The 13,377-nt window shown below is 35.7% G+C and overlaps 1 protein-coding gene across 2 annotated transcripts in view; it reads left to right on the forward strand.

The window, feature by feature from the left end:
- The window catches only part of GLRB (glycine receptor beta), a 46,465-nt gene that overhangs the window by 8,404 nt on the left and 24,684 nt on the right, over positions 1–13,377 (forward strand). For both annotated transcript variants that reach the window (XM_077177241.1, XM_054633446.2), the window contains exons 3-4: positions 4,433–4,539; positions 7,062–7,129. In XM_077177241.1, the coding sequence (XP_077033356.1) occupies positions 4,433–4,539; positions 7,062–7,129 (175 nt within the window). The remainder of the gene's footprint in view (positions 1–4,432; positions 4,540–7,061; positions 7,130–13,377) is intronic.

Genomic DNA, 13,377 nt, shown 5'->3' on the forward strand with positions numbered 1-13,377 from the left:
ATTGTGAGGACACTGTTTGAAGAAGTGAAGATACTTCTGTGTATACAAGAATGTCGGTTGCTTTCCATTTTATTTATTCAGAGAGAGAAAAATCAGTTTGGGTTTCGGTATTTTGTATGGTGGTTGTGTGGGCTTTTTTAATTGCTACTTAGGTAAAAATTTTTGGTAGGGAAAGTTCTAGCTTTACAATTACTTGCTTTTAAATTTTCTTCATAGCAACTCTGAGGCTTCTGTTGCCTTATCCTTTGGTATTTACTGTATCTTGCTTAGAACTCATGAATTACTGTGAAGAGTGCTACATTCCTGTTTCTAAATGCTTTCCATCAGCTCCACATGCATTCAACACAGGTTGAAATAAATGCATTAAAATTAAAATGCATGCTGCAACTGGTGGAAATCAAAGTTACCAGCTTTTTATAAGTGGGAAAATTGGAGGCTGAATTAGAAAAAATGGTAAATAACTTCTCAGTTGGTGTGGTGTTATGTGGGACTCAGCCTTTAGCACACTGAAGTATGATTCTTTTAGAAAGGCAGATCTCAGCTCAAATCCTTTTTGTATTATGTAATATACAAATATGCTTCTCATTAATTCCATAATGGCGAATTAAGCAGGGGTGGTTGTGGCTGTAGGTAAATGTCTCACATTAATAGTTCCAACCTCTTTTTCCAAGCACCTAACACATCCCATTAACTCTCTCATTAGTTCGTTTTGCTCATCTGTCACTCTGAAAGTATGGTTAACTTCTTAACTCACCCTAAGGAACACATCTGATGTATTGATTTGCAGGTGAAATTTAGGCATTTTTGTCAGCAAGGACCTCAGAAGGAAATCCAGTTATTGTGGTGAATTTTTCTTGTGTGCTGTTCAATGATGGTAGTTTAATGACAGCATGCTGTAAAAGAACCATAGTGAAAATATGACTGATATTCAGCAGAGCTTTTTTTTCCCAGTAGCTATTTCAACGACTTCATTCGAAGTGACCTTTAAAAGTAGCAATTACTGAATCTCAGTGCTTGTCCTCCTAACTCAAAGCAGCCACTGTCATTGTATTTTACTTGGTTCTTAGATAAGGAAGGACAAATGCACTTATACACTTGTGTAAGTTCAAAACACAACCCAAGGACTTGTGGAAGATGTGATTCTGGTGTTCTTTACCAGCAAGCTATGCTGTCATTGTTCTTCCCACCACTGTCTTCCCAGTGCAATAAGTCTCCTTTGCCCAATTTTTGGATGGCTTTTGAACAAACAACCTGAAAGATATTTCTATTAATATACTTCTGCAGTGCAGCTCAGATCTCACAAAGCTACCACTTTATTCCCTTACTCGAAGAGACAAATAAACCTGTCAGCTGTATTTGGCTTTCTTTTGCTGTTTGTTGCTCACTCATTTAATTTCCCAAACTTTTTTCTCTTTTCCTCATTGCTTTTTATGAGCATCTGTGTTTCATTTATATGCCCATGTTATCCTGTGTAGTTCAGATTACTGTTTTCACTATTTAATGAACTTTTTTGTATAACCCATGACAAAAATAAAAAAAAAATTATTTAAGTTTGTTCATTAGTTGTTGCTTGGATTTCTTTTCATATTGCATTGTACTGGACATACATAATTTAGAAAGAAATTTATTTTCAGTATTAAGGAGATTATTTTATAAATGTAGTTTTTTTAGACATCTGATGTAGATGTTTTAGATGTTAATATGTGAGACTTGCAAGGAAGCAGTGGCATGAACCTTTCTGTATCTGATAAAACGCAGCATACAGAGTGCTTGCCTGCCTTTTTAATAGCTAAATGAACATTCTTTTCTGAACTGCTCTTTTTAGAAAATGGAAAATAATCTTTATCTTTTATTTTCCTTCTGTCCAGCTAGTGGTAACAGCACAAAAAGCATACAAAGCTGGTTTATGATATCTCTGTAGGAACATCTTCATTGGTAAGGTCATCACTGAAAACCAAACATCTCAAAATTGCAGAATTGGAATGGAATGGAATAGAATAGAATAGAATAGAATAGAACATTTCATTTCAGCTGGAAGGGCCCTACAGTGATCATCTAGTCCAGCTGCCTGACCAAATGAGGAAATAATTATTTTGCATAATGATCCAATTCTAAGTAAAATATAAAAACTTACAAACTCAGCCCTGGGAGGATTGTTTGAAAGAGAATTTGTCAACTATTAAGAAAAGTGTTAGAGCACATATTCCTTTTTTAATTGCTCTAATATTAAATTAGCAGAGGCTTATTGTATACAGAACATGCAGATCTGTATGCATAACAGGAAGTTAATATATGTTGCTAAAAGTAAATGCTTTCTTTTTTTATTAGAAGACCAATTATCTCTGGAGAAGTTCTGCTGGAACAATTGGTTGTGGTTGTTAAAGATCACAGAGGTTATAGTGTGTTTACTGCAAGAGATGGGTGGGGAATTATATACTGCAGTCGCTTAATGCTGCTCCACAGCTCTTTTCTCTTCCTGTATGTTATAGTTTAAGATACCCTCCTGGATACATATTTCTTGGTAGGTACATCTCTGTGTAGTTTTTTGAATGAATACTTATCCTGCTAATTACTGTTTAGTAGTCAAAATTTCAAGGAGGATTTATCGCCATTTTATTGCCATAATTTTTTCCTCATTTATAACATCAAGCAAATACAAGAAAAGCTAAGCTAAGCTGGCTAGCTAAGCAGATATGCAGCTTTAGGTTTCAGAAATACAACAAAGAAAACAGAAATCTGATTATTTTTTCCTGAACAATAAAATGCTCAATGGGTATCAAGGAGACTATAATATAATAAAATGTATTTATTTTTTCATACTGGTTGACATGTTTTTAATAATAGGGAACTCCTTCATAGTTTTATTTATAAATGTTTTAGTTGTTAAATGTTAACTGAGAAGATTAAATCTCTTTGGGAAGGCATAGTGAGTGCTACCAAGTCAACAAACCTGATTTCCTTTGCCCTTATGGTTTGAGTTAAACCAGTTGTTTTTAAAGATAAGGTTATTAATAAAAGCTCTTCAAGGGCTAGGCTCTGGAATCATCTCCACTTTTCAATCAAATGCCAATGTCATGCTATGCTGACATTTATTAATTAATTAATTTCTCAGTAATCAATAAAGAAAATGCTGAACAGGAGCTACCATAATTGGACATTTTAAAATCAGGAGGTCTAATACATTAATGTGTATTTTTTTTGTGGTTTTTTTTTTTTTTTTAAACGGGTCAAAAACCTTCTGTAGAGTTAATGTTTTCTTCAAAAATGTTTGAATAAGGCAGAAATCCCAGAGGAGATGATGGAAACTGAAAGATGAGAAGAAAAAAAACTTAACTGAGCTGTTATATAGAATAACCTGTAGGTCTGTCAAACTGACATTGGTAGAGGAGACAATAATGAAAAAAAGAAACTACGGGGTGAAGAAGGCAACAGCAGCTGATGCTGATTATGAAAAACATTAAGGAAATAAACTTGATCAATTTTTAAAATACCTTTGTTTGCAAGAGATATAATGTTGATGCATATGAATTATACCTGTGTAGGGTGTTTCTCTTATCTTTTCATGGCATCCTGGTTACTGAATTATAATGACAGAAAGACAGCAAAGTAATCATAAAAGGGATGGAAAAGTGGTTATGAGACAGAATTCAAAACTGGAAACAGTCACTGAACAGGTTCTGGAAACTTAAAAATTCATTTGCATACAATTATGAGCCTGCTTGGTGTTTAAAATACCTAGGGAGGGCACTGATGCACCCATATTGCTTTTTATTACACTCAATTTCGTGTACTCTTGAAGCTGCAATTACCTGTCACGGGTTCTTTTTGGTTGCAGCAATGGTTTTCATTTAACACCCAGCACAATAATGGCAAGGTAATGAAGATGTTCAAATTCCCTCTGCAAAACCGGAGAGTCCAAGGCCTTGTTTTCTGTAGTAAAGCTTTTATTAGCACTTGACAAAGAGATTATGCAACCTCCAGCTCTGGGTGGAATAGCTGGCATGTGAGAACAGGAGACTGCCAAAAGCCTCTGCATGCTTTGGCACCTACAAAGTGGCTGTGAATTTACTAAGGTTCCTAATCTGACAGTCACTAAAAATAGTTCAGGTGGCTGCTTTCTACTGATGAAGAAATCATGTCCCTCTGCATATTTTTGTTAGGAGGGAAGGGAACAATTTGTGAATTGCAGTTTATTTGCTTCCAAGTTTACAGTTAAGAGTGTGTCAGAGAGCATTTGTGTTTATTACACAAGTAGTTTCTTGAAAAATACTGAAACTTCTCAAGGAAAGGGAGACTATACAGTATGGGACCTGAAAAAAATGAACATTTTTCTGCTTGTGAAATGGCATTTATGGCATTACTGTAAAATCACTTCAGTTTAAGCATGCAATTGTTTCTGTCTTGGTAGTAACTAATGAACTTTTTTTTACAGGCAGCAATCAGCTGAAGACCTTGCAAGAGTACCTGCTAATTCTACCAGCAATATCTTGAATAGACTATTGCTCAGCTATGATCCCAGGATAAGGCCTAATTTCAAAGGTTTGTCAGATATTTCAGCCTCCTTTTTAATCTTTGGATTTTAATTTTTTCTCTTTTCACACAGAGAAAAATTATGTCGATATAATACTCACAAGCTAAATATCTGTTGTTGAATGGAAGCCTCCCTAGATAGTGTGAAGCTGCAGAAGATATTTATCCTTTTGAAATGAAAGATAATATGTTAGGATTTCATTATCATAATAGTATGTGATGCTTTATAACTATTGGTCTTATTTTATAAAAGACTTTTAAAGTGTAGAAATAGAATTTGTAGAATAATTTTTAAAATATATTCTTATCCCTACATTTTAGTTAGACTCTGCTTTACAGCACTTTAAACCACCAGATTTCTCTATAGACATCCTTTAAGATGACTATAAAAAGTTGGGGTCGGCAGTATGACTGTTAGCAAACTATGGAATTATTAAATCCTTATTAAAGATATTTTAGTTATAAAGCTTCACACTTCAGGAATCCATATGGGTAATGCATTGAAACACATTTTCTGCCATTAAAACATCTCCCTGGTAGTCAGATGTTGCAGGATTCTTCTGTGTAGAGTGTGTGAATCCTTACACGAGAAGAAAAAGTTGAAATACATTTTCTCTAACAAACCTCTAAGAATTCACACAAGTTAGGCTGTAAATTAGACTTTTCAGGAATTAGATTATTTACCTTCTGTAAATAATGCACTACTAAAAAGATGTAGGCAATTTTATTACATATAGGCAATGCAGTTTACATAAAACAGCTCTTTCATTTTAAAGCTCCTCGTATAATTATATGAACATTAAGAGATATTTTAACATGAATATCACTAGTATGAAAAATTTGGAAATCTTAAATGTTTATTGTGCTTTTGAAGAGGCTATTTTCAGTTCTATTTAACAGTTATATAAACATATTAAACTCAGTTCTCAGCAAGTGTACTGCTTCTTTCTTATTCTCTGTAGAACCATATTTATATGTTTTCAGCACTGAGTCTTGTCACAAAGAATAAATGTCCGGCCTCTTCTTTACCTGTTCTTCAGCATAATCAGCTTGTAATCACAAAGCATGGTGCAGATTTCTTTATATTTTTGATAACCCTTCTGGCAGTCTGGTAAGAATCAAGATAGAAGGGAAAGGGAGGACATGTAATGTTAACTCAGAGGGAGGTGGAAGAAAAAGAACATTTTCTGACAAGTGCTTTGCCTACGTTAAAATGTTCCTCACACATGAGTGATTTTCTTGGATGGCACATCCTATTCAAATCTGGAAGAGAGAGTACACTCTTGGCTACTAGTGATGTGATGGGTGCTCTGTCACATGCATCAGGCATTAAAAGAAGTATTGTGCTTACTGCATAACCGAAAGCCTCACACTTTAATAGTCTGATTTAAAAACCAAACCAAACAAATTGGTTTAACTGAAGAAGTGAAATTTTATCTTCATAAATTTCTGTTGACCGAGAGAATGAGTTTGAATTTATATATTAAATGTACATAAAAATATTTTATGCAAACAAACATGCTATTGGAAGAAACATATGTTATTTAGCACTGTATTTGCTTAGTCTGTCAAAACAGTATTCATATATTCTTATATCTCTTTTGCTGCTGAAAGTAGGAAGAAACCCACTGAGTATTTGTAACAGTGTAAATTATATACCTGCATCTAGTGGACATCCTGACATTCATACCATAGAGGTACTAAATAAAAGTAGTGGTCCATAATTAGTTCTCTCAATTATCAGGCCACTTCTCCTTGCTCTGTGATAAGTCTCTGTTAACACCAGATTAAATGACTGCCAATCAATTCCCGCAGGGTGACAGGAGGCAGATGTAGCAGCTGTCATACCATCCCTCTTCAACTACAGGAATCCTGGCTGTGGAAAAGAGAAAAAAATCCAGACCATCTTAATATCTTCACAGCTGCTGACTTCTAGAAATTTTTCTTGGTTAATTGATAACCATTTCCAACTCTTTCACACCAAGGCTATAAAGCTGTGAAAGATGCATGCAATAATTTTACCTGCCTGTATTCATATTTTACAGGCAGGTAAAGGCTTATGTACTTTACTTGCACAAAGAGGTATCCTCTTAAAGCATAAGGAAATATCTCATCATAAATCATTAACAGGTAATTTGGGATGATAGTGTCATTATGACCTTGACAGTTAAAAGTGTCTGCTGCTAGAAATACGAATTGCCTCTATCCATTACCCTGTGTGCAAAAGGAATACTGGCTTACTCAATCTGAGATAACAGAAAATCATGGAATTCAAACACTATTAATTTAGATATATAGTCAGTGGAATTCTGTAAGATTAGCTTTCTGGACTAAGGATTTTTATTTTCCCTTTTTCTTCTAGGTTAAAAAGAGGTTTCATGATTTCTATTGACTTTGATAACTGTATATATACTAACTTGAAAAGATAAAGTTACATTGTGAGATTGTGGTACCAGTATAAAGGAGCTTTAAATGAAGGATAATGTACCTTTACTGGATTGTATAGCTCACTAGAATTATTTTTTTTTAAGGAATTCCAGTCGATGTTGCAGTTAACATCTTCATTAACAGCTTTGGGTCAATTCAAGAGACAACTATGGTAAGAGTGAAATTAAATTCATGTAGTACACATGGAGATTTTCTTACTAAATTAAACTTCAGACTGAGGATTATGAACTATAAAATAGAAATATTTTTTGTGGTTGCAGACACTGAGAATTAAGTTAATGGGGTTAGTTACTGTCTGACTGTGCTTTATATTGTAAACCTAAACCTATTAATGTATTTCACTTTATATATGTCCACAGATTTAGAATCTGTAGCTCTAGAATCTGATTTACATGAAAGGAAATCCATGGTTTCTAAGATGCAAGAGCTAGACTAATTTCTGTAAGTTACTATGTTCACTGGAAGAACCCATTTGACAGTATGAGTTGAAGATCTTCCTGAGAGTTATTACATTGGTTGCTTGGTATGTTATTCAAAAGACCCCAAACTAAGACTGTATATGAGAGAAAAAGAACAGAGGTGCATAAGGATGAAATGTATAGGTTCTTTATTTTATGTGGGTCTGAAGATGTAAATAAATTGTGATGGAATACAAGGAGCAGTAGTAAAGGAATAGGCTATCAATTACCATAGCCTTCCTGCTGTTTATTTACTGCATGGGAAAGATAAACTGGGGAGTGAAGTTTATAAAAATGTGTTTGCAGTTCAGCCAGAAAATTTCAGCATGTCAATAACAGGATGAAATAACCCTCATTGCAATTTTGACTTCTTTTGTTTCTTTGGGAAATATAATCAATTTCAAAATATGAGTTACTTCAGCAAAGCACTTTCTGATATTTTGGGACTTGCAGATCTTGTTTTGTCATGTTTTCTCCAACAAATACTATCAAAAAGATTGCCAAAAAATGCATTTAGCAATTGAAGATGTTCTGACCTGATCAGGTTTTCCTTTTGTGTAAAAAAGAGGGGAGTGTACCGTGTCGTGCCAGTACATGGAAGCCTCAGCCAAGACATGCACTGAGTGGGAGTTCTGAGGCATTCCCTGATCTCTTTGGTGACCTGTTGCATCTAAGGCATTGAGGCAGTTCCCAAAATCAAGTTGCTTTTTTAATGCTGTGACTAAGGCATCATTCTGACACATAATGAGAGAGAAGCAATAAACCACAGTATCACTAATAAGCAATAAAGCACATTTTTGTTGTTGTTGGAAATAAGTGCCCACTTAAAACTCAGAACCAGCTTACATGTCACCCTAATGAAATTTCAATAGGACTGCAGAGCCACTCCAAGTTGAACATAAATGGTGACTGGAGCAGTTTTGAGCAGCTTGGCCAAAAATTTCTGTTTCTTTAGCTAGCAGAGATTTATGTCTGATTGCAAATGATAGTAAGTCAACTAACGGCATTAGTGGGAAGTGACATTAAAACGAAAAAATGTAAGTTTGCCCAAAGGTCACAAGATTTATTTCTGAAAACAAAAAGAGGACTTGAATTTAAAGAGGGGCAGGGAGGAAGAGCAGGAAAGTAGGACTGAGATAAGTGTCTTAAGATATCCAATATATTTGGCCAGATGGCCCTTTCAAGTTTCTGAAATTAGTTGCATGCTTTAAAAAATTACTTTTAAAGGCTCTTTTTTACAATTTGCCAAGATTCAGATAGTAACAAAACATGAATGTGAGAGATTTACTTCCACCAGCCCCTCCAAAAAATAAAAGTATGCTCTCCACAGCCATGTATGTATGCCTGTCTGTGCCTTCCTGATATGGTCACTCACAAATTTACTAGGATGTGCTGTATGATAAGTCATGCTCTCCTCTGTAATTCAGAATATCAGACACCATCCTTACTTTATTTTAAGCTTTCATTTAGATTTCTATGTCTAGTTGATCACCATGATAGCTAAGCATGTTGATGTCAAATTTGGGTTACTTCTTGATTGACTTAATCTAATACAAGAAGCACTGACAAAATTAACAGTCAATCTGTTTTTCCATGTGTTATTTGGAAAAGCCTTCCTGCTAGAGTGGGCATTGGATATTCAGGAATCACTTCTCTCTTGAGGATAGGTTTGTACTTGGTCTGGGTAATACACTGGACAGTAGAAATGGATCGCTTAGAATAGGAAAAGATTTGTACTTCTGGAATCACAGGAAAAAATATTTCCTGGAGGTGAGGCACCAAAAATATTTCCTGGAGGTGAAGGATCAGAGGGGTCTCTTATGTTCAGAAAGTAGACATTTCCAGAAGTACCAGAACTGCTGCAAAGGTTCCTTGGTGTTGGAGAAGAGAGTGGCTGGCTGCATCTCTACTTTCTCTGCTGTTGGTGAGAATCATGAGGAGTACTGATTATATATATAGACTGTCTCTAAAATTACCAGGAGCTATTAAACTGGTTGGAGTGATATCAGAATCTTTGAAATAATATATTTCTGAGTTTTTCAGTCAATGAATTATTGTGATGGTGCTTTGCTTTCTAGCCACTGCTGGCTGTAATAATTGAAACTCATCAATTTTTGCAAAATCTACGTCGGGGTAAAGCTATGCTAAAGCAATGATTCCTTGTTTTGTGTGATGGAAGTGTGGGGAAAAATAACAATGGGTACCAGGTGACTGGAAGACAAGTTATGGTAGAAGGCCCAACAAACAAATGTATAGAGTGACAGTGAGAGAAGACCTTGCTTGCTGTCCTGGTCCTGTGATAATTATATTCTTAGCTATCCAGTTAGCTCTTCCTCTAGAGTTGTGATTTGCTCCTTCTGAGGTAGAGTCCTATTAGATTTAAGAAAGGAGGGAATTTATTTATAGAAAATCATTGAAGTTACATTGTTTCAAAGCCAAAGAGTACTCACTTTTGTGGGTCCTATGCCCAGAATCCTGTATCACTTTAATCAAGCCTTTGTGAAGAATTTGAATGGCAAATGCTTGCTCTGTCTTTAGAAAGGATATGTTCATGTTGTGTTTTCAATATTGAAGAGAACTGCAGTGCTTCCACACTTATCAAGCAAGTCTCTTGGAAAAAAACTAAGCAAAAGTACTTGTGAACTACATAGAGAATCAGAATTTGTACAGATAAAAAGGAGAAGAGCTTACACCAGAGCTGCTACCTTCCAGTAGCTTCCTTTATCTTGAATCTGTAATTTGTTTCCTTCTCTATCGTTAGACCACTTGTCAAGGATTCCATGTTAACTCTGCTCCTGAGTTTTCACACATTTTTTTGAGACTGCAGAATTGTGGTATAATAGGGTGATTATGTCACATTTAGAAAGTGGTTTAAACTGGATGACCAGTCAAGGATTCCTAGGGATAGGGAGTTTCTGGTATAAATACCCATAGGGCTATAATTTTTTTTTCTGTGATGATGATCTGTCTTTCTGTCTACAGAATCTATGTTCAAGGTTTTTGCTTGCAGTGTGACCTTTCTTCACTGATTCAAGCAACAAAACACCAGTTCTTCCTTCTCCTTTACTTTAAAATCTTACAGAAAGGTCTTTTTAATATTCATGACTGTAAAAAACATTCAGTTTCCTTATTTTAATCTTAAAAATGGCATTTTTTACTTCATTAAAAGGAAACATTGTTATGTTGCCTTTCTTTGTATGAGTGCATTTCGTGATCGTCAATGTGCTCTGTTTTGCAGAGATATGTATAGGCTATGCTTGCTTTCTGGCCTGAGGTGGTTTTCTGGCCACATGCACACTGTTTAGTAGACTTCTGAAATATTTCCTAGAATGCCTCCCAAGCTCCCTGAAAACGACTTGCCTTCTGTTGGAGTTACATGGGAAAACAAAGCCCTGTAGAATACTTCTGTATTTCCTTCTACCTGGCAGGTCCTCCTAGCTCTGATGTTGATGGATATCTCTTCCATCCTCTTCCCCTACTTTCAGCCTTTTTAGTTGCTATTTGACTCTCCTTTATTATAAAATGCCAATCACTCTGGAAATTCAAAAAAACAGTTGTAAAATGTACACCAGGAAGACCATGTGCTCCATGCAGACTGCTTCTTCAGCTCCTGTTCAACCTAATTCTAATACACTTCCTGAATCTTAAAATTCATTGTGCAAATTTGAGAGGACTGGTCACAGTCTTCTTTCAAAATAAATTTATCCCAGCTCATAGTCTTTACTGCTGCCAGATGCTGTAAGGGTGCATGCTCTTCTAAGAAGCAGCCCTTTTGCACATTGTTGTCTGGCTAGCCAGTTTTGTATTGTGACATCTCTTTGCTTTTTTTTACATTCTCTGTATTGCCTCAAGTATGTGGTGGCCTTCCTGTCCAAGTATCCCTGTCAATGTCTCTACTTTGGGCCTGAACCTCCCCATTTTTGATTAATGAGATTTTTCTTTCTCTGAGTTAAATGGGAACAGACTCAAGTTCTTAAAATGTCAAAACATCTGATTGTTTGGTGTTTAAGTTCATTTGTAATAGAGCAAGGAAGGAAATAAAATAGCATCCACCTGATCTTACTTCCAATTCTTATTTTGCCAGTGCATTCTGCTTTTCAGTGATGTAAGCATCTCCTTCTACTGAATGGGTAAGCTGAAGGCAAGTGTTGCACAGTGCTTATCATTTGCCTATGGCTTTGAGAAGGCATCTTACTTTGTTTGAAATTAGGGTAATGCACTTGTTTATGGGGAAATTGAATTCAGTGTAACAATGGTGTAATGCTTGTGAGCATGAATGGTATGCAGTATTTATCTCATATGGTTTAGAGTATTTTTTTTCACTGAGAGAAGAGAAGACGTGCATATGGAATGGGAACTTCAGCAAGAAGCAAGTAAAGGAAATTTTCAATTATATACATATAATTGAATAGATGCTTTCTGAGATAATGACCTGAATTCCCTCCAATTATGAAGCTTCTCTATGAGAGCCTTCCAGTACAAATTCACTTCATATTAACCATGTTTTTCTTCTTTACCTTGGCAAGACAACATAGGTCTTTGTATAAATAAGACTCAGACTATGTATATTTTTTCCAAAACAAACTACCAGCAAATAAAAGTACTGAGTTTTGATGCTTTGCTTTTCCTTACAATGCAGTCAGGAAAAATATTACACAGTATAGTGTAATAAAGAAATACTTGGGCTAATTTAACTGGTGGACTGGACATGGGAAAGTGGGCACTGTATTTAACTATACAGAGCAAATCAGAATAAATTATTTTGCATGAGGGCTTAGCCAAGTGGACTCCTTCTGGTTGAAGTTAGAGTGACTGTCTCAACATGGCACCTGCTCTGGACTGTAAATGCAGTAAGTACGGCAGAAGATAATTCAGTTGTATCAACAAAAAAATGCATGAGAGTCATTGACACAGAGAGTAAAAAACTTTATAAAATTTGTTTGTATGCAGAATCCATTAACAAACCAAAAATATGTTGAGAATCTTCACTCCCATATTTCTAGCATTTTGGTATAATTGTAGAGCAGTAGCAGTGTTTTCACTGCTCTGAAAGACACAGCCCTTATCTCAGGAGGCTTTCTGCCTAATAGACAATTATGAAAAAGCAAAGCACACTATAGAAGGCAACTGTGAAGACTGGAGATAGAAATAATCTTACATACAGAATTTTCATTCATTTGTTTGGGTTAGTTTAACTTCTTTTCAACAATAACTTTATTCTTTCTCTGTATGTGGTCTGCCTAGTTTACATATACATCAAAAAGAGGCGCTGGCTTAAATGTAAATGTAAAAAACAAAAAGGCTTAAGAGATAAGACTGAAAAATCCTAGCTGACATTCTAGGTCAGATTCTTCCTTTGGATGCACACAGCTTTCACTAAGCACAGAACACGTGCAGGGTATCATTTTGCCCTGAGACACATGCTACTCCAGCTCCCAAAAGCAAAATTAGGTTCTCATTGAGCATGGCTCTACTACTGTCCTTCCTTCAGCCAGATTCCTACTGATTTCAGGAGGAGACTTCCTCTGTAAAGCCTTGATTTTTGTCTCTTTGAGACTGATTCTGTTTCTCCTTTAGTACCTGCTACCTCAGTACTTATGTTGCAAGCTGTCATCAGTTTTTCTATTACCAAGATAGTCCCAGATCACTGGTAGAAGGTTTGAAGCTGTATTCTGTGTGTCTAGTATAAAATCTATTACCTACCTGGTCTGTTAGCTGCTTTTATAATATGATATTTTGCCATCAGTGTGCCACAACCAAACGGAGAGTAAACTGGAATTGGCACTCACAGGATATCCTGAAAGATGTGATATCATGCCTGCTGCCTGCAGCCATTTAGTGCAGTCAAGCTATGGCCTCTCTCTGCCCTGCTGCATGCTTTTCTCTATGCCTGGGTAACAGGAGCTTTTACTGAGGGAATGCAAAAATTACTCTGGAGTGG

Source organism: Agelaius phoeniceus, chromosome 4 (assembly GCF_051311805.1).
Source record: "Agelaius phoeniceus isolate bAgePho1 chromosome 4, bAgePho1.hap1, whole genome shotgun sequence".
NCBI lineage: Eukaryota > Metazoa > Chordata > Aves > Passeriformes > Icteridae > Agelaius > Agelaius phoeniceus.